This window comes from Cydia amplana, chromosome 23 (assembly GCF_948474715.1).
Source record: "Cydia amplana chromosome 23, ilCydAmpl1.1, whole genome shotgun sequence".
NCBI classification, from domain to species: Eukaryota; Metazoa; Arthropoda; class Insecta; order Lepidoptera; family Tortricidae; genus Cydia; species Cydia amplana.
Genome location: NC_086091.1, coordinates 977,965 through 998,221, shown reverse-complemented (window position 1 = coordinate 998,221; position 20,257 = coordinate 977,965). Strand labels below are relative to the sequence as shown.

The following is a 20,257-nucleotide window of genomic DNA, read 5'->3' as shown; positions in this document are numbered from 1 at the left end:
TGGCATATTATATTGTAAATAACAAATATATGCACTATCTAATTATCTGCATTTTGATATGATTTTATTTTAGTAAACTTAGAAGACATAGATAGGGAACAAAGAGAATATAAGCACTACGATAGGTAGTTGTTTTTGATATCTTCAAATTTGTTCATCATTTTGATTAACATTGTTTTAACATCGCTTTTAAATTGTCCGTCCATCGTCCATGTTTCAATTTTTTTCAATAAATCGCGAGTGACAATTTGAATTGACGTACGCAGGGCGCGCTCAGCGGAAAAAAAAAATCTTTTGGTACGATGTACATTGCTGCTTTTCTTAGCGCAATACTGCTCTTTGAGTGTTGCCCTACTTTAGTTTGCTTTACATTGCTACTGACAAGATTTGGTTGACGGACTATAAAAAGAACTCCATTAAAAACATTAAAGGCATAGACAACTTCCTAATTCAGAAGATGATTCGTTGGATGAATAGAGCAATCAATGCATCGCTACCAACATGACGAGTCAATGTTACACCTTGACCCGTGTGCAACCGCTTTATAATGGGCGGTGGATGCATGTGTTGGGCGCTTTACAATGCCTGCCAAATAAGTTGTATAATAGGATCGAACATGTATGTAATGTATCTACTTACCTACAACATAAGGAGTATATAGTTCCTTTTTTTGCATTAGAAAAAGACTACGCGATCTTGGCGTGTCTTTTAATTGAAAAACGCTTTTTAAAAATTTGAAGACTTCGACTATCCTCCCATAGAAAATTAGAATTTCGCGCCTTTTTCTACCGACAAACTTGTTTGACCGGCTATAGGTATCTAATAATTATTTTATTTATGTTTACCTTTTTTTTAACAATAATTAATGCTTAAATCTTGTCATAGCATTCAAATCTATTTTTATTCTTTTGCAACGTCACATAAGTAACGAGTCAAATAGGACCCTTAGCAAAGTCAACAACAAGTCAAGATCCACCAAGTAGACAATTATTTTACATAATGAAAATATTTTTATCAAACCCAATATATTTCGCGAATTTACGGACGTGTATTTCTTGGTAGTTTTCCATAAAACTATTTATTGCAGTAACAACACAATTTCTTCAAATATGATACTGCAATATAAAAACTCATTATATACCAACTATAAACAGACAAACTATGCATTTATACATATCGTAATGAACCAAGACTAATGCTATAATAGACCGTGAAACTGAGAAACACTGAATGAAGATAACTGTCGACATTTTATGGTCTCTAAATAGCTATCGCGAAATTTAGATAGCAAATGAAATTATTTAAACTTTTCGAACGTGAATCAAAACATTACCCTACTCATAGTGTTGTTTTCCTGCCAGTGAGTAAGGTTGCCAGAGCCAACGAGGGTGCGGAGTGTCAGGTCAGGGTCGACAACGCGCATGTAACTCCTCTGGAGTTGCATGCGTCCATAGGCTACTGAGACTGATTACCATCAGGTCGTATGCTTGTTTGACATCGACTTAGCATTAATAACAACTCTGATTTTATATTTTGGATAGGTATTACTTACTTACACATCTAACTACGCTAACACCTAAACCTTACCATGGCGGGCCGTATTGTTGTTGCCACATACCACATACATAATGAATAAAAAAACCGTGTTGAGTGATACCTATATTGTTTTTTGCGGTTGAAATTAGGTTTATGATAATAGATAAAATTAGGCTTTACAATTAGTCACAAACGGGCTAAAAAAATCAAATTAGCCTATGAGCAGTATTTATGAACAACTACGTATGCCTCAAGTAAAAATTAGTATTACAAGGTTTTTAATGAAATAAAATATCCCCATTTAATTTAGGTAACCTTGTTTCGGCTAAAACAGTAAAATATGAGAATATACATTCAAACCAAGTGCATCAGACCATCTCAAGCTTTATAGGTACCTAGATTTCGCAATGGGCTATCAAAATCTACCTAACCTACCTTATTTGGAATGGTCGTTTAGAGACATGGTGATTGTACTTAAATATATTTAAAGAGAGAAATTGAGCCTCCGGGTTGTCAGGAGGCTCCGGGACCAGGACGTGACCGGCCCGGGCCCGCACCGTGCCACTCCCGGGCCCCGGTGATCACGTGATGCTTTCCATAGTAAACGAAACTCCGGAAGCTCCGGCCCGGCCACGGCCCGGTCTAGTGTGAGTCATCCTTTAAGTAGTACAAAATTATGTACTGCTATACCTACTCGGTTACTCTTTCTAATTGAGAATACAAGTTTGCAGACATAGATGCCTATCCGTTTAACAAAATAACATCGTACAATTGATTATCTACGCTACAATCACAGTTATCTATAGTTTACTAATCAACCATGATTTGTGTGATGTGCACCAATTTCGCCATCACAGCAAATGGTTGTTAGTGTTACATGAAAATTGCCTTATGTAATAGGCTAACTACATCTGACATTGATTTATTGTGCGAACTAAAAGATGGGTTTATGCAGCTTTTATAAGCATTTTACATATTTTTATACCACATCGGTGGCAAACAAGCTTACAGCCCGGCTGATGGTAAGCGACCACCATAGCCTATGGACGCCTGCTACTTCTGGGGTGTTTCGCGGACGCGGACTTTGTCAGTGTGAAATGATGATGATGATATTGATAAAAAAACTATCCGAATGCCCTCTCCCGGACCTCAAACTATCTCTATACCAAATTTCGTCTAAATAGATTCAGTGGTTTAAGCGTGAAGAGGTAACAGACAGACAGACAGAATTATAATCGCATTTCTAATATTAGTAGGGATTTATTTACTCGTAATACCCTCTCCTCTCTAAGCAAATTTGACAGCCAGTGTATATAGGCTGTTACATCAAAATGGGCACTTAAAAGAAAACCTGAAACTACAAGAGATTGATTTTATGCTCACGAGGCCGAGAATCTTCGCACCGAAAAACAACTTAACCATTAGAAGACCTACACGATAGAAAACAATACATATATCATTTAATCAAAAAACAATACCAACGCAACGCCGCATTTCGTAATAGTGCAACACTGGCCCAATTAGGTCCATTGTTTTTTAATGTGGGATGGGAACTGGCAACACCACAATGTGTCATAACGTTTACATTATCTGTGGTCATAGAACGCTTTTCAAAATTTCGTTTTGTTATATAAATTTGTATTGACATCGCTTTATGTTGATGTTAACCTGATTCTCTCGAATATTAAACAATTTATTGTACTTTTTATGAAACATGAGTCTTATTTAGGGTTCCATAGTCAAATAGGAACCTTTATAGTTTCGCCGTGTCTGTCTGTCCGTCCGAAACTTCTCGTTCTGCTGATCGGTAGTGATAGAAAGCTGCAATTTGGCATACCTACATATATAAAAATCCTTAAATTTCCATGTAAAAAATACTAACTATTTTGAAACTGTCCGCAACTTTCACCTTGTTTTAACAGCACATAAATAATATACTTAAATATAGATAACACTCTCTTGTGTTGCTATTTTTAATTATAGCCATTATAGGTATCTGCAGTTACATTATTTGTTTAACGAAACAATATATTGTAAGAAGAATTCATCTGTAATTTAATATTGCGCGACTTGCCAAGTTGCCACCTTGCGACCATAATTGTGGTGTTTAAAGTTCTATTATGTAAAGTTATGACCTTTTATGTAATTTCAATGCTGTGTCATGTGTTTTGTGCGATAATACATAGGTTTGTCTGTGGTCTATAATGTTGTTGGTATCTTTTGCTTGATGCTTTATTAATTTATTTTTATTACGTGTGACCATAAATTTATTATTTGCAAGGGCAGACTCCAACCAAAACCTGAAAAGATTAAAGTTGGCTCTTTGGGATTGGGTTTAAAAACGGTATGCCTTTTCCGCATCAATAAAATTCACATGGAAGTAATAAAAATAATTGAAATAATAATTAAATTTCTCAATAAACACAGTTAGCCAACAAACGTTTTTTCACAACCAAATCGTGGCGCGCGCCTCCCTGCGCTGCGTTACATCTAGCTTCGCAAACGTGACTCTAGCTAGACTTACATTACACTTTTAAAACTACAACGACTTATATCCAAAAAAAAACTCAAGCTAAAATAAACCTTAACATTATCTTTACAAAGTTCACTTTTAAATTTTTTAGATAATGTGATTTTGAATGAACGGTTACTTTGTTCGTTCGTGTTCCTATTTCGAAATTCAAAGTGCAGAGTGAACTATATCTGTATGAACAATACTAAAAGGTGACATATCTTAATTGCCATATTGAACTTTTAAGTAAATTGAATAGATTAAACTTGAGGTACCTAATTATTTGGAATGTATGATTGTATTATTTTCGTGACCTTTGAATTTAGATGGCATATTTATTATCAATTGTCATAGGTATAAAAGAAAGAAAATATTTTTCACAAGCAAAAGTCGGCATACAGGCAACCTACCGTTTTTTTTCACCTGAATCAACCGTGTTATAAAACTTATAATGACAATAAATCGATATTTTCAAATGCTTTTTAGACTAACTTACAAATGCGCTTATCTACTGTTCTTGCAAGAAAAATACCTAAAGTCTATTTTTTTATTCGGTAGACTGAAGTGACAGTTAATAGTATGAAATGACATTTCATGTTCATACAATTAACTGTCATTTCAGTCTACGGAATAAAAAAATAGACTTTAAGGAAAGAATGGTAAAAAAAGGAGTTTTTTTTTCTCTCTTTATTTAAGCTTGTCACAGAAGTGAGCATGTCGCTCCATAGAAAACGACAAATACATATACATTCTTAAAATTAACTTACCTATTCTACATAAAAACTGACAAATTCAGCTGATAGTAGTATGTCGCAGCGCTTTGACATTTTCTGTAAAATTGAATTGAATTGAAAAGTCATAATGTATTCACGACCATACCCTCAACCAACCCTGAACCTACAGTTTTCATGTTCTTCTATCTTCTCTGTTATCAGACAAGCCTAAGGGCACATAGTTGGTCTAGTGTCTAGTAAATGCTACGATTCCAACCTAACCTTAAAGTTAAATCGGCGGTCACGACGCGTCGAAGGTGTGGCTTACAAGTTACTATTATCATGATTTCGATAGCAAAATCACATAATTTATCATTGTTTAGATATAGTTTGTCAAATGATTGTCTCATTCAAACATAGACAGAGAGAATCATACTATCTTTGCACCCAAAAGATAAGGATGAGTATAGTTTTCCTGGTTCTTAATACTGACTGACAAATTGGTTTGACCAACTATACTTCAATATATAAACGCTGAATCTAAAAATACATATATGTATCTGCTAAATTATGTTATTTGCCATTCAGACATTTTGCAACAAATACAGACATTATGTAAGTTACACAGTGATGCACCAAATATAAATTTAAGTTACACAGACGTATTATTACAAAAATAATTAAGACTATTCTACATTATCAAAAAGATAATGAAACGTCCCAGACCACAGCTATTCAGACGTCAGACAAAATTAAGATTAAATCTAGGAAGTGCCGCGACAGTTGCGTAAATTTTAATTAAATTGTCTATGGTTGTGTGGACGACACGACTCATGTTTAAGCTGATGGCCGTGTTGCCAAAGCTTCAATAAATTAAAAAAAAAAAAAAAAAAAAAACGACACGACTTTGTTAGGGTTCCGTAACCAAAGGGTAAAAAACGGGACCTTTTTACTGAGACTCCGCCGTCCGTCTGTCTGTCACCAGGCTGTAACTCATGAACCGTGATAGCTTAGACAGTTGAAAGTTTCACAGATGATGTATTTCTGTTGCCTATAACAACAAATACTAAAAACAAAATAAAATAAATATCTAAGTTGGGCTCCCATACAACAAACGTTTTTTTTTTTCGTTTTTTGCGTACCTAATAGTACGGAACCCTTCGTGCGTGAGTCCGACTCGCACTTGGCCGGTTTTATAGTATAATTTATGTCTGATTCAGAGTTGTTCATGCTCATTCCACAGATACTGATAAGATTACTGAGAATAGAAAGATGCCGACTGATGACGAATCTATGGCAAACTAATTTTATCATTAAGGTGCCGTGGGTTCAACTAGCAGAGTTTTTGAAAACTCGTAGCGCTTTTTAGATCATAATGCGGTCAAAAAATATGAATAGCAATTTTGAGATATTTCTCTAGTAACTTCATTAAATCTAAACCTGAGGGGCTACCACGAAAACCCAAATTCGCAAATTGCGGGGATCTTTCTCTCTCTCGCATTCATTGGAGTAAAAGAAAAAGATCCCAGCAATTTGCGAATTTCGCGGTAGACCCCAATGCTTAGCGAACTTAATAGTAGAATAGAAAATATACCTACTCACTCCTTTTTTCGTACCGCAAAATTTCACTTATTCACCATTCTTTAATACAATAACCATTCATCCTATATTTTGACCATTTTTACATCTGATTGTACGTTTATAATTGGCCGTGCGATTACATCAATTATATATTGTAGACAGAATGGCACTTGAAAGTTCATGTTGCAAATTGCGAATTGATACGAGTAGATGATCTGGGATACCGCGAACACCGAAATTCACAAATTGCCGAGATCTTTCTCTTTTACTCCAATGAAGGCGTAATTAGGGAGACAGAGAAAGATGTCCGCAATTTGCGAACTTCAATTTTCGCGGTTATAGCCCAGCTTCGTGTACTAGAAGCCTTGGTCGCTTTTTCTTTCGGGTGCCTTAATGTTTGTAGCCCCATAACCGCTACCTTGCTCTGTTTTGTAATAACTAGCTGCTTACTAAGTTACTACACGATAGTGATACCTATAATTAACACTACCAGTTTTGCTCAACCGTTTAAGCGTAAATCACAGTAAAGAACCGTTTTTGTGCGCGTGAGATATTCGTCGCCGCGCCGCCGACGCGCATCTGCATACAATGACTGTACAGACAGCAGGGTAAAGGAATTTCAGTCATCATAAATACTATTTTACATAAGATAAGGTTCGTACCTGGTGCAAAGGTTGGCCATCGCTATCCAACGTAGTAACGCGGCAAGTGTGATGGGCACCTTTGCATCCGGTACAGCTTGCGGAGGTCTTTTTGAATAGTTTATTTATAGAATTGTAGCTTATTGATTAATTTAGATACCTATAAATTATTTTTTAAGGATTGTTTTGTATATACTTACCATCTACTCGTAATATCATATGGCGAATAAAATAATATAATATTTTTATTTAAATAAACATAATCTACTATAGGTAGGTATATTAACATATGTCAAAAAAATATGGCCCTTTTAGCATCGTGCCGAGATGATGCTGGCAGCATTTCCCCGCTGTATTGCGATATTTGCAATGCTGATACGTTACGCGAGAAAGCTGCCAGCTCTTCGATCGCCAGTGAAGTCGACCAGTCTTTTGAACACAAAAGTAAAATAAAGTCATCGTTTCTGCTGTCGCTCCGCTGCACATGCAACAATGCATCGATAGTGCAAGGCCGAGCCTCTCGCCGAACCGCGATCAATGTTAGCTGTTTGACGACACTTTACGCCTGTCTGACAACATAAACAACATTACAGCCATTTTTATGACAATTTGTCTGTCAATGCAAACAGCCGAAACCGACACAAGACCAGGCCCCAATTTCACCACGGTGACAGGTGCGACAATTGTAAAACATCACTGTTGCTGACGTCACAGGCATCCATGGGCTACGGTTACCGCTTACCATCGGGCGGGCCGTATTCCTGTCTGCCACCATCAGTGTATTATTTAAAAAAAACTTTATCATATGGGAAAAAAACAGACATTTCTCTTACCAAGTTTCTGACAATTGTCACAAGAAACACGACAATTGTCACATAATCATAATTCCGACACAGAACTCGTCAAGAATTGCCGACAATTCTTTTAAATCTTGTGACAATTGTCAGAAACTTGGTAAATGTCTGTTTTTTTCCCATATAATAAAGTTTTTTTAAATAATACACTGATGGTGGCAAACAGGAATACGGCCCGCCCGATGGTTAGCGGTAACCGTAGCCCATGGATGCCTGTGACGTCAGCAACAGTGATGTTTAATTGTCGCACCTGTCACCGTGGTGAAATTGGGGCCAGGGGCCTTACCATGATGTCCTTATTGCGATTCTGTTTAGGACCTAAAGGTAAGTTGGTAAGGCCCCAGACGATTCAACGGAGCCACGCCGTTTTGTCGCCTAAATAGTGTTTTAGTTTTTAAGTTTATATAATGCATATATATGTTAGTATGTGAAGTATTTGTAATATGGGCTTGAATTAAATTATATATGTGTCGTTTTCAAGTAAAAGGTACCACATTATCGCTTACCATAAGGACGAAATTAGCATGTATCTTAATACAAATAACCTATCAGTGTCCTAATGGTAAGCAACAATAAATAAATGGGGTTGGCAACTGTCAAAGGTTTGCATAGATGGCGCCAGCATAGGTTGAACCTGTCTCTAGTTTTGTTCTATGAGGTTTTGATAGGACTAGCATCCAGCCATCAAATTCCAAATAAAAAGTGTTCTGCGAACAGTTTTGAGCGGAACACTAACAAGATTTAAATATGTCACCGTAAAATTGTAAACACTCGTCATATTATAATCTCGCTAGTTACATTATAAACTGACGGTAGGGAGATTATAATCTAACCTAACCTAACCTACGTTAGATTATAAACTAACGGGTTCACAATCTTACAGTGTCAGATATAAGTAGAGATTGAAACGAAAACAAAAATAAAAGCTTGTATCAAAAATGAAATTTTTGTCAAAAACTAATTTTGTACCTCTTTCCAGACCCTCTTCACTTGCATGGTGGCGTGCGCTGTGGTGACCCTCGCGAGGGCGGCCAACGAGTACCTCCCCCCACAGAAGGGGTACAACTACGAACCCCCCAACATACCCTTCCCTACAGACAACAATGGAAACAAGGTAAGATAAAAACTTGGTCAACATTGCCTGCCATTGCACGCCTGCCATGCCAATATTTCCTGGTTTGAAAAACCGTGATTGACAACCAAACAGCTATATCGTCAGGTGACAAGCAATACTCACTAATTACTAAAATATGTAAACACTAATCAATCTGTTTACTATGGCAATGAACTTATGGTGGTAATTAGTGAGTTTTGCTTGTCACCTGGGGCCTGTTACTCAAAAGCTTGTAACTTGTAATACAAGCAGGGGCCGATTGCATAACAACTTGTAACTAAATATAATTTCCATTCCTTTGATTAGAAAGAGACTTTCGCTAATATTATTAGTTACAAGTTTTTATGCAATCGGCCCCAGATGTCACTTTTAAACAGCTTTTGTTAGAAAGGGACTTCCACTAGTATTACAAGTTACAAGCTTTTGAGAAACGGGCCCCTGACGATATATAATTACTAATAAAATGGTCGCCTTTAGGCAGATATTCCATTGCAACATGGTAGCCAATTTTGAGCAAGAAGTTTAGGTATAGGGTTTAGGTACCGTATCAAACGATTGACTTTTGACTTTATGTAATAATAGGCCTTTACCATCTGTGTCAGATCTGTGTGTGTCAGTGTCATTAAATAAGGTGGTGTACCTACGCAAACCAATTTAGCACGCCGATTTCGACCGCCACCGCCGATTATGAATAAGACACCGACAATAAAGATTTTGTGAACTCTACCGTACTAAAGGTCCCTTTTCCGTGCGAACCTCACAAATAACAGAACTGACGTCCTCGTCGATCTTTATAGTGTTAACCTTTACCGTAAGTATAGACTGAATTGCACGGCATCTAAATAACGTTAAACAATGGTTTAAAGGTAACGTAACTATGCTATTAGCTATTAGAGATTCATTTTCACGGACACTGGCTAGGCCGGTGGTACTTTACTAAACGGTACTTTAACTGTCGCTATAACGATTACTCAAACGTGAGTTTAGCATTATATTCCTAGGCAAGAGACGACAGTGAATCCATCTCAATTTTTCGGTTTTTACTCTCTACGTTTTGTATTAAATATTTAAGTGCTACTTTTTGAATAAAGGAAAATGTGTAGTTTAGTTTAGTTTATTTATCTCAATATACAATTTTCATACAGATAAAATATACATACATTTCAGCTTACTGTACTACTTGTCGTATGATGATCGTTTTTTTTTAGAATAATAATAAGAATAGAACTGAACATCAAAATATAAAGTAAAATAAAATTAGTACATAACAAATCAAAACAAAGCAAATAGAATTAAATTAAAAACGTCAAAATGTCACAATAGTAAAAAAATTAAATTATAAAACAATGTCAATGTAAATGTAGGTATACTGTTTGGAATCTTACATCATATATGGTCTATATCTACATATTTGACACAGCGGTATATTAGTAAGTAGTTCAGATATTGTTATTTAATCGTTTTGTACAATTTTGTCATCGCGAAAGTATTATCTGTTACGGATTTTTACAAGACAGTGCTTCAGTCAAGTTAAAAGTAAAAGTGAATTTAAAACTCGGTTAACGCTGTTCAACTCGTCCTAACAGTATTTTGGGGTTCAAGGCTGTTTATTGTTTATAATAATTATTATATTATAAGTGTAGGCGGCCAGTTATTTTAATTGTTATGAGAATAACATTGTGGGGGATTGTAAAACAAATGTTTGACTATCGAACGATTACCATGGACATGGTCACAGTGTATAACATAAAATCCATTTTGCCGTAACACATAAAAGATGACTCACGTTAGAACGGGCTGTGTCCGGGCCGGGGCTTCCGGCGCTTACTTTTCCATGACAGATGACAGGCGATCACGTGATGCTTTCCATAGAAAACGAAGCTCCGGAAGCTCCGGCCCGGACACGGCTCGGTCTAACGTGAGGCATCCTTAATGGGCAGATTTTATCTTTCAAGTCAGTGCAGTTTACTGATGTGCCTAAGGAAACTTTCCAAAATTGCGAAATGTTTCGGAAATTTAACGTAGGAAAAATTCGGAAAATCTCTTACATTTTTGTATGAGAATTGAAACTTTCCAATTTTAAATTTAAATTTCCCATATTTCGTAGTGAAAGTTTCATGAAATTTACGAGAATTTATAGAATTTTATGGAAACTTTCCGCAACTTGCACATCTCTAGTGCAGCTTATAGGTAGGGTTGCCATACGTCCCGTATATACGGGACTGTCACCGTATTTAAGTATCACGTCCCGTATTTTTACTGGTCCCGTTTTTGTCCCGTATTTTGTCGACCGGTCTGGCCTAGTGGGTAGTGACCCTGCCTATGAAGAGTATGAAACCGATGGTCCCGGGTTCGAATCCTGGTAAGGGCATTTATTTGTATGGTGATACAGATATTTGTTCCTGTGTCATGGTTGTTTTCTATGTACTTATTTATGTATTTATTTATATATTATATATATCGTTGTCCGAGTACCCATAACACAAGCCTTCTTGAGCTTACCGTGGGGCTTAGTCAAGTTGTGTAAAAACGTCCTATAATATTTATTTATTTATTAATAGCGCTCTAGAACAGAAGAGAAAATTAATTAAACTATTGTTGCAAAAGTGTTACTATTCAATTAAAGATTACCTAAACGATCAAATGCTATAATTTAATTATATTTATTTTATTAATTACTTACTCTTAATATTTTCACAGTTGCCATCACTATAATATTTAACTTTTATTCATAAATTGATACGGACATTTTTGTAATAATAATAATTCACTAGGTGAAATAATTTATTTACAAACAAGATATATACAGTGGGTGGTATTACTAAAGGTAAATTTTTGAAACGCTTTCCATAAATTGTAAAATTATTTTGTGACGTGACTCCTGTTCTGTCCTAAATATCATTACTTATTTTAACTTGGTGTAATTTATGCTGTATATAAATTGCTACCCTATAGTTAAGATGCATGCTGCATGCGATCAAATATTTGTATACCTGCACCCGTGGGTAAGACATAGAGAAACCTGTACATAATTTAACACCATAATTGTACCTATGTTTTCACAAATAAAAAGAAACAAAAAAAAAACACAGCTCTCCAAACCCCAGCTCCAAACAGCAGAAACCAGATACACCCCCCCCCCCCCCCCTCGGTGGCCCGCGCGAAAGTTTCTGAGGCGCAATATGGCCCTAGAATACCACTGTCCCTTATCAGTTCCGACTAATTATGGCAACCCTAGCTTATACTAGCAGATGTCACTATTTGACAGTTTTTGTTATAAATGGACTTCCACTTGTATTACAAGTTACAAGCTTTTGAGAAACGGGCCCCAGAACGTTTAAAAAATAATTTGCATCAGTGTTGCCACCTGAGTGACAACACTAATGCTTTTTTAAATCATTTTGACATAATTATATGTATTACGGCGACTATTTAAACTATCAACAAAAAATACTAACCTAACTTAACCTAAAAACTAACATTCTGCTATGCAAATCAGGATCTTTTGAAATGCGAATTCCTTTTTGAAGGACCACTATTATATGTATTTTTATTATTTCTTTCTTTTTTAATAATAAATGTACGTTTATTCCAGGCTCCCGGCCCCTTTAGGCCTCCGCCCCCAACCCGCGGACCCGCGTACGTGCCTCCTCCCCCACAGCCAAACAACCCGCCGCCGTCGCATGATGTAAGTACAAAGGCAAAGTTGGGAATGGTGGGCAAAGTTGGAGAAAAGTGGGCAAAGATGGAAAGTAAATTCAGGGCAACGTTGAAATGTGAGAGAACATGTAGAAATCATCCTAGGCCAACATTTAACAATCAAGATGCAAAAGAAATAATTTTTTTGGCATATCGTGTGATCATTTTAGTTCTCCCGTCTTGCGCTTCAAACTAGTTAAATCGTTCATATTAAACATAATATGTTAAATCATTTAATTAAACACAAAATGGGGACAAAAATCATCAAGAATATCAACTGAATAAAAACATAAATTTTAAAAACAAAAGATTTTCGCGTACTCATCAAAGCCACAGTCTTATTGGGAACCCTTACGCAGGATTTGAACCTCGAGGCCCTAGAATTTAACTACTTACAGTCTATCAAGCAGGATATGCCAGTAGCATAGCAATGAAAAGCAAACAAAAGTATGGTATCCCTAGGAAACGAACCAAAAGCAGCAATGTACACCGAACAACGATGAAATGTAAACAAAACAATTTCACAGATAAGATATAAATAAATGACACGCGATTTTCGAACAATTTCATGAAACGTAGTGCGATGCTAACCCGCGATTTATCACATTTGCCGCTGACAAGATTTGCTTGACCAAGTATAGTTTTTATACGTACCATTTTCTTAAAATATTGTTTAACACTCTTGTTTCGATGTATGTGTTTTAGTGGTTCAGATAACAATTAGATCAGGATCTACAAATAAACGCTTGTAATAAAATAAAACAAAATACTTTTTATTTTCTTGCATCATCTAAATAATGGTCGGGGAAGTAGGACCCTTTGGGGGCGAAGTACTTCTTAGTGGACACGGTGGCATCGTAATCGTCGTCTTTAGCCGGATCCTGGTTCTGACCATCACCATCTACTTTGTTTTCATCTGAAAAGGCTGGAAACGATCATATTTCAGAACCCATAGTGTAAATTTCATTCGATAGCGTCACGAGCGTTCGTGTTTGCGTTAGGTATATCTATATTTGTATGGTATTTTGAACAGCGCACCAAGCGGGATGTTTCTCAAACTCAAAATCTCATACAAAATGACAATTAACGCAACCGCGTACGTCACGTCACGCTATGAAATGGACAGAAGGGGTTAACAAACAACAGTAATAAGATTGGCTTAGGTAAAGTAAGGAATTCCTTGTGAATTCGTTGTGATATTAATGTAGGTCGAAATTGATTGACTGAAAAACTTCTGCAAAATTTTTAAACTTTTCTAGAAGAAATATCTTAGATAACATTTTAAGCTTTTGTTTTCTTATTCTTATTCTTGTTGTTAGGGGCTATATGAGGCTCCATAGCCTATGTATCACTGCGACCATTGCTGATCTATTGTGATCGCCACCTACTACAACTCTCGATCCAAGCCTGCAACTTCAAACAGCTGCAGGATCTTCTTGATCTCGAGAGACTTCAACTCCTCCGGGTTCATTATGTATCCGCCCAGGATCAAGTCACGAGTACGCATTAGGCAAGGGCACTCTGCGAGGATGTGCAAGGGCGTCTCCTCTGCCTCCATACAGAGTCTGCACCGCCCTATGTCAGGTTTCCCCATGGTGTGCATGTGCTTATTTAGGCAGCAGTGCCTAGTAAGCACCTTTACCAAGTTACGCATTGGTTCCTAGACAGCGCTAAGGCGTTCGAGGTTCGAAGCTTTTGTTTTGTAGTTATCGTTAGTTTTAAAACGAGACAAATTTGATTATATTTTCTAATACCATCTTCTTCTATGGGATTTGAAATGACTTCATCATCAGAGTCTAAATCATACATATTATTGATTAACTTACCGCTAGCAGCAGTAGCATCAGTAGCATCACCATCATTGTCAACATCCGGTTCCGGGCCTTCATCGTGTGTAGCAGGATCGATGTCAGGTGTAGCATCTTCCTCCACAGGATTCGAAGTGGCTTCATCATCGGATTCTGAAATAGTTCAAATACAACAGTTCTGTAGTGCTTTACAGTTCACTTTATACAAAGGCCATTTTACCATCGTGTCTAATTTAATATAATTTCATAAAAAAAAATTATGAAAACGGTTTATGATAAAGAAACTTACTTGGAACGTTATTTAAGTCCACTGAAAAATACAATAAAAATGTTGAACGTATTAAATAAGAACTTATTTTCTACTAGCTCTTGCCCGCGACTTCGTCTGCGTGGAATTAGCAACAGCAGCTAAAGTATAGCGCCTGGGTAAATCTAATAGCTATCATTCAATTTGCGCATTGCTTACTTTAATTATTAGGCAATTCATTAACTCTTTCAGTTCCACCTATCTTTACACTCTCTTCAGGGATCATTTCCGACATAAAAACTATATATTCTATGTCCTTTCCCGGGACTCAAAGTATCTCTATGCCAAATTTCAACTAAATCGGTTCAGCGGTTTAAGCGTGAAGAGGTAACAGACAGACAGACACGCTTTCGCATTTATAATTCATTTTCATGTATGATTCTTCAATTTTATTGCTTTACTACATTGCTGCTTTTGTACGCTGTTGAATTGATATCTAATGCACTGCCCGTACCTGGACAGAGAGATACAGCTACTTTCTTATTTATAATATTAATATAGTATGGATTTCTTACGGGGAATCGGCTGATTGGTGGTACATTTAGTAGACGGGTGATTGGATTTCTCTTGATTCAGCAGTTGCGGAGCGGTTCCGAACTGGCCTATAAGCCGCTCAGGTTTTGCAGAACCTACTGTAACAAAGTTAATGCATTTATGTCTCAGTTGCATTAGTCGAACCCCCGTGTGCGGGGTGCGGGAGATTTCCAAAACGCATGCCATATGGCCCGCATTCGGGGAACTGTTTTCATTGGTCGATAGCCCGCATGCGGGGTGCGGGAGATTTCTAATGGCTCCTCTACACGATGGGCCAGCGCCGGCCACTCCAAGGGACGCATTTATGCGTTAGAGGGAGCAAGTAATATTGCTATCACATTCTACCGCATGGCTTCGTCCCTTGGAGTGGCCGGCGCTGGCCCATCGTGTAGAGGAGCCATAAAACGCATGCCATTATGAGTTTCACTACTCGTTATACGAGTCCCCGCATGCTTTATGAAACCAATGAAACTGAGCCTCCAACACTCACCGTTCGTATTTGGAAGTAAATTTACACAGTTTCTGTGTGTCCATTTTGTTCGTTATAAATTTTGCCTTCCTGAGCAAAGTTGTATGGTTTCACGGTAATGTATAATTGTACATCCATTTCATTAAAAAAAGAATTATACTAGCGGGCTAGCCAAGATGCTAATCGTTTGCGGCGTAGCTAACGAAACGCTAATGTCTCTCACTTATATAGAATAGTGATAGAGAGACATTACCGTGCAAACGATTGGCATCTTGGCTAGCCCCTCAGGTCTAATAACAACGTAACATAACATTTCAAACATGACCCTTTTGAAGACACTTTGTTGGTTATTTTAAAATACTTACCTAACTTTGACAATTTCGGCCTATCTGTACAAGTTGGGCAAAAACAAAGTAATTATAATTGAATTGATTTTGGGGTTTCAAAATTCAATGTTTTACATAATTCCAATTAACATATGACATATCAATGGCCAAAATTCATCTAAGTTCTTACGTTGAATGAAAAAGAACGAATTCAATAACGTAAAATTTTGCCGAAATGTTTTGAAATTGGAGACTTACTGAAAGTATAGTCACTATATAGTTGGCCTTGGCCTGTTAGAGAAAATTTAGATTTTAAAAAACCCCCTGACTATAAGATTATAAGAGCTGATGATCTTCAAACGGCTGAACAGATTTTCATGAAACATGGCTAAGAACACTCGGGATAAAATTATCTATGACACAAAAAAACTAAACGAAAATCGGTTCATCCGTTTGGGAGCTACGATACCCCAGACAGATACACAGATACACAGACAGACACGTTAAACTTATAACACCCCTCTCTTTTTGCGTCGGGGGTTAAAAATAGAAAAAACTCACAAATCTATCTTTTTAACCTTTAGTCTCACAGAAGCCTATAAAAAGTTCTGCCGTCCATTGAATTTTAAATCTTTAAATTAATATATAAAAATTAAAATTACATTTGTCAATAAATTACTAACTGTCCCCGCGGCTCCGCTCGCGCAGGATTTTGCCTGTGTTATTCCCTGCGGGGGAGGGTAGATATCAAAAAGGAAAGTATTCTACCACACAATTTATGTCAATAATGTTTGAATTGTTTGGCATGTCAGCAACTTTTTCGAGCCGTCAAAATGAATATTAACCACTAACACACAGACATTTGATGTCACGGTCAAGTTATCTACGTGGCTACCACTAGTTTGACACTGACATAAACGCTATCGAGAACGTAACTTACTCGTACGAGCGAGATGTATAAAAAGTAAATTACGTAGACGTTAGCGTATATGTCAGTTTTGACACTGTAAGTGACTCATGGTACGGGTAATCAAGTCAAAGCTTTGTCTTAAGCGGCCCTAACTCTATCTTTCAACTCTTTTGGTAGGTAGCGAAAAAAGTGTTAAAACGTGAAAACGTTGAAAAATCTGTCATCTAAGAGTATCTAGGATAATTCGGGGGTTATAATGTGTGTATGAATAGATAGGTAATACAAATTATAATATTTTACGGTCAAGTTCGTCTCGTAGTACTGTAGGGCCATCATCTTCCATACCTAAATTGCAAAAAAAACAACAATTAGAAGTTAATAACAGCATATATTCAAATACGTTCTGACCAAGTAGTCCATTTAGTGATGAAAAGTCAAAAATGTTCAACTTTGCCCACCCTGCCCAACATTGCCCACTTTACCTATAAAGATTCTCTACTTAACAACTGTATTTATTTAATTACTACAAATAAAATGGTCGCATTTTCGCCATTATTCGTTTTTAAGCTAACTATAGGCAATGTTTGACATAGTAGGCAATGTTGAAAATGTTTACGATTGCTACATATTTTTTTAATCGAAAAATTAATATGAGACTATAAATAATAGAATAAAAAGAGATAAATCATTTTGAATTAGACGTGTGCGACTTGCGAGCGATTTTTTCAATTTTAATACAATTAATACGATTAAATTCGATACTTAGTAGATAAATTCTTGAAAAAAAATTACTTACTTGACAGACGTTCCCCATAGTCTATAGATATTGAAATAGAAACAGTTGTTTGATTAAAATTAGTGTACACACATGATATTTATTAAGACGAAACAGGAGCCGAGATTTAAATATTTTAGGTAAATATACCCGTCTCGCTAACGGAAGCAAAACGGTCCGACACAGATATTGACAATTTCTGTGTTGAAAAAATCATTGCTCTAGCTTCAAAACCCACGGAGGAAACAGTCGAGTACGTTTGTATGGAGAAATGACCACTCCTGTTGGCTCTTAATAATATGAGCATTCGCCTATACTACGGTGAGGTGTAGGTATTGTCGTTTGTCTCCGTCCCACGTGACCGCTGCCATATATATGAGGTGGGAACAGATGGGAATGATTAAATGAATCGCCTATTCCCATCTGGCCCGGCGGAGACAAATAGGATTTATTAGTTATAACTTAAGATTTAAAAAAATAAGGGAATCTATCTTACTTAGTTATAACTTATAAGTAGGTTAGGCCTGATTACATTAATACGTACCCATTTCATGTTGTTTCATTCTATCGTCTGAAAAAATATTTGAGTTTTCATTGTGTAAAATAAAGTACAATAGTAAGAATTATTAAAAAAAACTTAGAAAAAAAATAATACTTACATGCTGAAATTACAAGTAGGTATTTTAAAATCGTTGTTTTTGTGTTAAGAGCACAATAGCCGTATGCCATTATTCACAAGCCTGTATTTAATTAACTATTAATCGTTTGTCTAATGTTTTCGTTTGTCATGAATATGTAACTAGTTGTATGGGCAAAAACACAAATTAACTAAATGTGGCTTGTAAAGTTTTATGAATAAGGGAATAACATATTGTGTTGTAGATCTAATCATAGAGTATACTCGTATGTTATTACATGATCTAATTCTAGCGTTTAGAACAAGACGTCGATCTGCCGATAAAAGCACCTATTTACCTACGCGTAGGTAGTCTTTAACTCTACCTACTTTTAATGCTGGTTGTACAATTTGTACATGATTGGATGATAGAGATCCCAGTAGCCCTAGCACAGGAGTGGCGCTACCGTATCTCTCCCGCGAGATAGACTACCCATCTTTTTCTGTGTTAATTACAGAGGGAGAGCCAGTCTTCGTACTCTATCTGACGAGGATGTGACAGTCCAAGGCCTTAGTCCCTTTTTTATTCGTATTTATTTATCTATTTTAGTTTACTGTTCTTACCGTTACTAAGACGGTCCACTCCCGTTCCATTTGTTGATATAATAATAGCCTGAAAAACAATTTAAGTAAACTTATCTTGACTGCTTACATAAATAAGAGAAGAATGTGAACTTTGGCTTGCCTCAAGTTAAACCGCCCTTAAAAATATTCATTACAAATTCTGTCTGAGAACTTGAGTGTTGACACTATGCTCTTAACGCATCTACTGCTATCTTGTTATAATTTCGTAAATTTCGCTTTGTAGCCTGCGAACAGAGAACCCATCTAGCGCCTCGCTGGCAGTGAATGTGTTAAATGCCTCTAATTATGTGTATCGTTTTAATCATCTTCCGGACTAATCTAAGTATAAGTAGGTACCTATTTACTGTCCCTGTATTAAGTACCCCGTAAGGAAACTATTGTTACATACTAATGTTTTGGTTTTTTATTGTGAATTTCATAATTTAAAAATTATTTAATCTTAATACCATTCCAATTAGCTGACCAAGGGCGGGTTTAAATTCAGCAAGCTGTACCCGCACCTTTTTCATTACTTACACAATTTGTTGCACAATGTTTAGATAAATACTTACCTACTTACTTCATATACCTAAGATGGACTAATTACCTACCTAATCCTTATATTATACCTAAGAACTGATGTAAAAAAGTAATGAAATAAATGCATTTGAAGGACAAATTCGGTAACAAAAACTAGATCAAATCTTTCTATTACTCGGGTACCTATACCTATAGGTATTAAGTCCGGTTTCCTCACGATGTTTTCCTTGACCGAAAAGGGATTAAATATCAAAAGCTATTTCGAACATAAGTTCCTTGAAAGTTATTGTTATCCGCCGGGTTCGAACCGGCGAGCTTCGCTTTTTTCCCCCCTTTTTATGCGCAAATACCTAATTTTGATTATGATTAACTTCAAAAAGTAATTAAAACTCAGTAGGTATAGTTATTTAAATAATGCATACATACTGTAATACCAATCAGTATTGGCAGCCAACGATCGCAACACATTTTGTTCCAAAGGCGGTAGAAGCATTGCGAAACTCACATTTGTTTCAAACACTTTTCATCATTTTATGTTTATTTTTATTCAGTCGTAAAACATAACGTTTGCTTTTCGTAAAGTGTAATACGTATTCGTTTCGGTCATTAGAACATTGGTTTCTTATCGTATATACAGAGTTTCTTATTTTGCAGTCGAATTTTTGTGCAGCGTATTCTAAATTGAATTGCATGGGTTG

At 36.3% G+C, this 20,257-nt stretch overlaps 1 protein-coding gene and 3 long non-coding RNA genes across 4 annotated transcripts in view; 1 reads left to right on the top strand and 3 right to left on the bottom strand.

The window, feature by feature from the left end:
- LOC134658843 (pro-resilin-like) overlaps nt 1-20,257 on the top strand; it is a 44,982-nt gene that overhangs the window by 22,480 nt on the left and 2,245 nt on the right. The window contains exons 3-4 of the mRNA XM_063514514.1: nt 8,817-8,951; nt 12,547-12,639. Coding sequence (XP_063370584.1) covers nt 8,817-8,951; nt 12,547-12,639 — 228 coding nt within the window. The remainder of the gene's footprint in view (nt 1-8,816; nt 8,952-12,546; nt 12,640-20,257) is intronic.
- LOC134658886 (uncharacterized) lies at nt 13,403-14,509 on the bottom strand. The gene is made up of 2 exons (XR_010097763.1): nt 14,477-14,509; nt 13,403-13,575 (listed from the first exon to the last, which is right to left on the bottom strand). It is a non-coding gene; the product is annotated as an uncharacterized LOC134658886 (long non-coding RNA).
- Nucleotides 14,744-15,738, bottom strand: LOC134658883 (uncharacterized). The gene is made up of 3 exons (XR_010097759.1): nt 15,706-15,738; nt 15,281-15,556; nt 14,744-14,768 (listed from the first exon to the last, which is right to left on the bottom strand). It is a non-coding gene; the product is annotated as an uncharacterized LOC134658883 (long non-coding RNA).
- Nucleotides 17,793-20,181, bottom strand: LOC134658882 (uncharacterized). Its single transcript, XR_010097758.1, has 4 exons — nt 19,986-20,181; nt 19,020-19,068; nt 18,324-18,350; nt 17,793-17,821 (listed from the first exon to the last, which is right to left on the bottom strand). It is a non-coding gene; the product is annotated as an uncharacterized LOC134658882 (long non-coding RNA).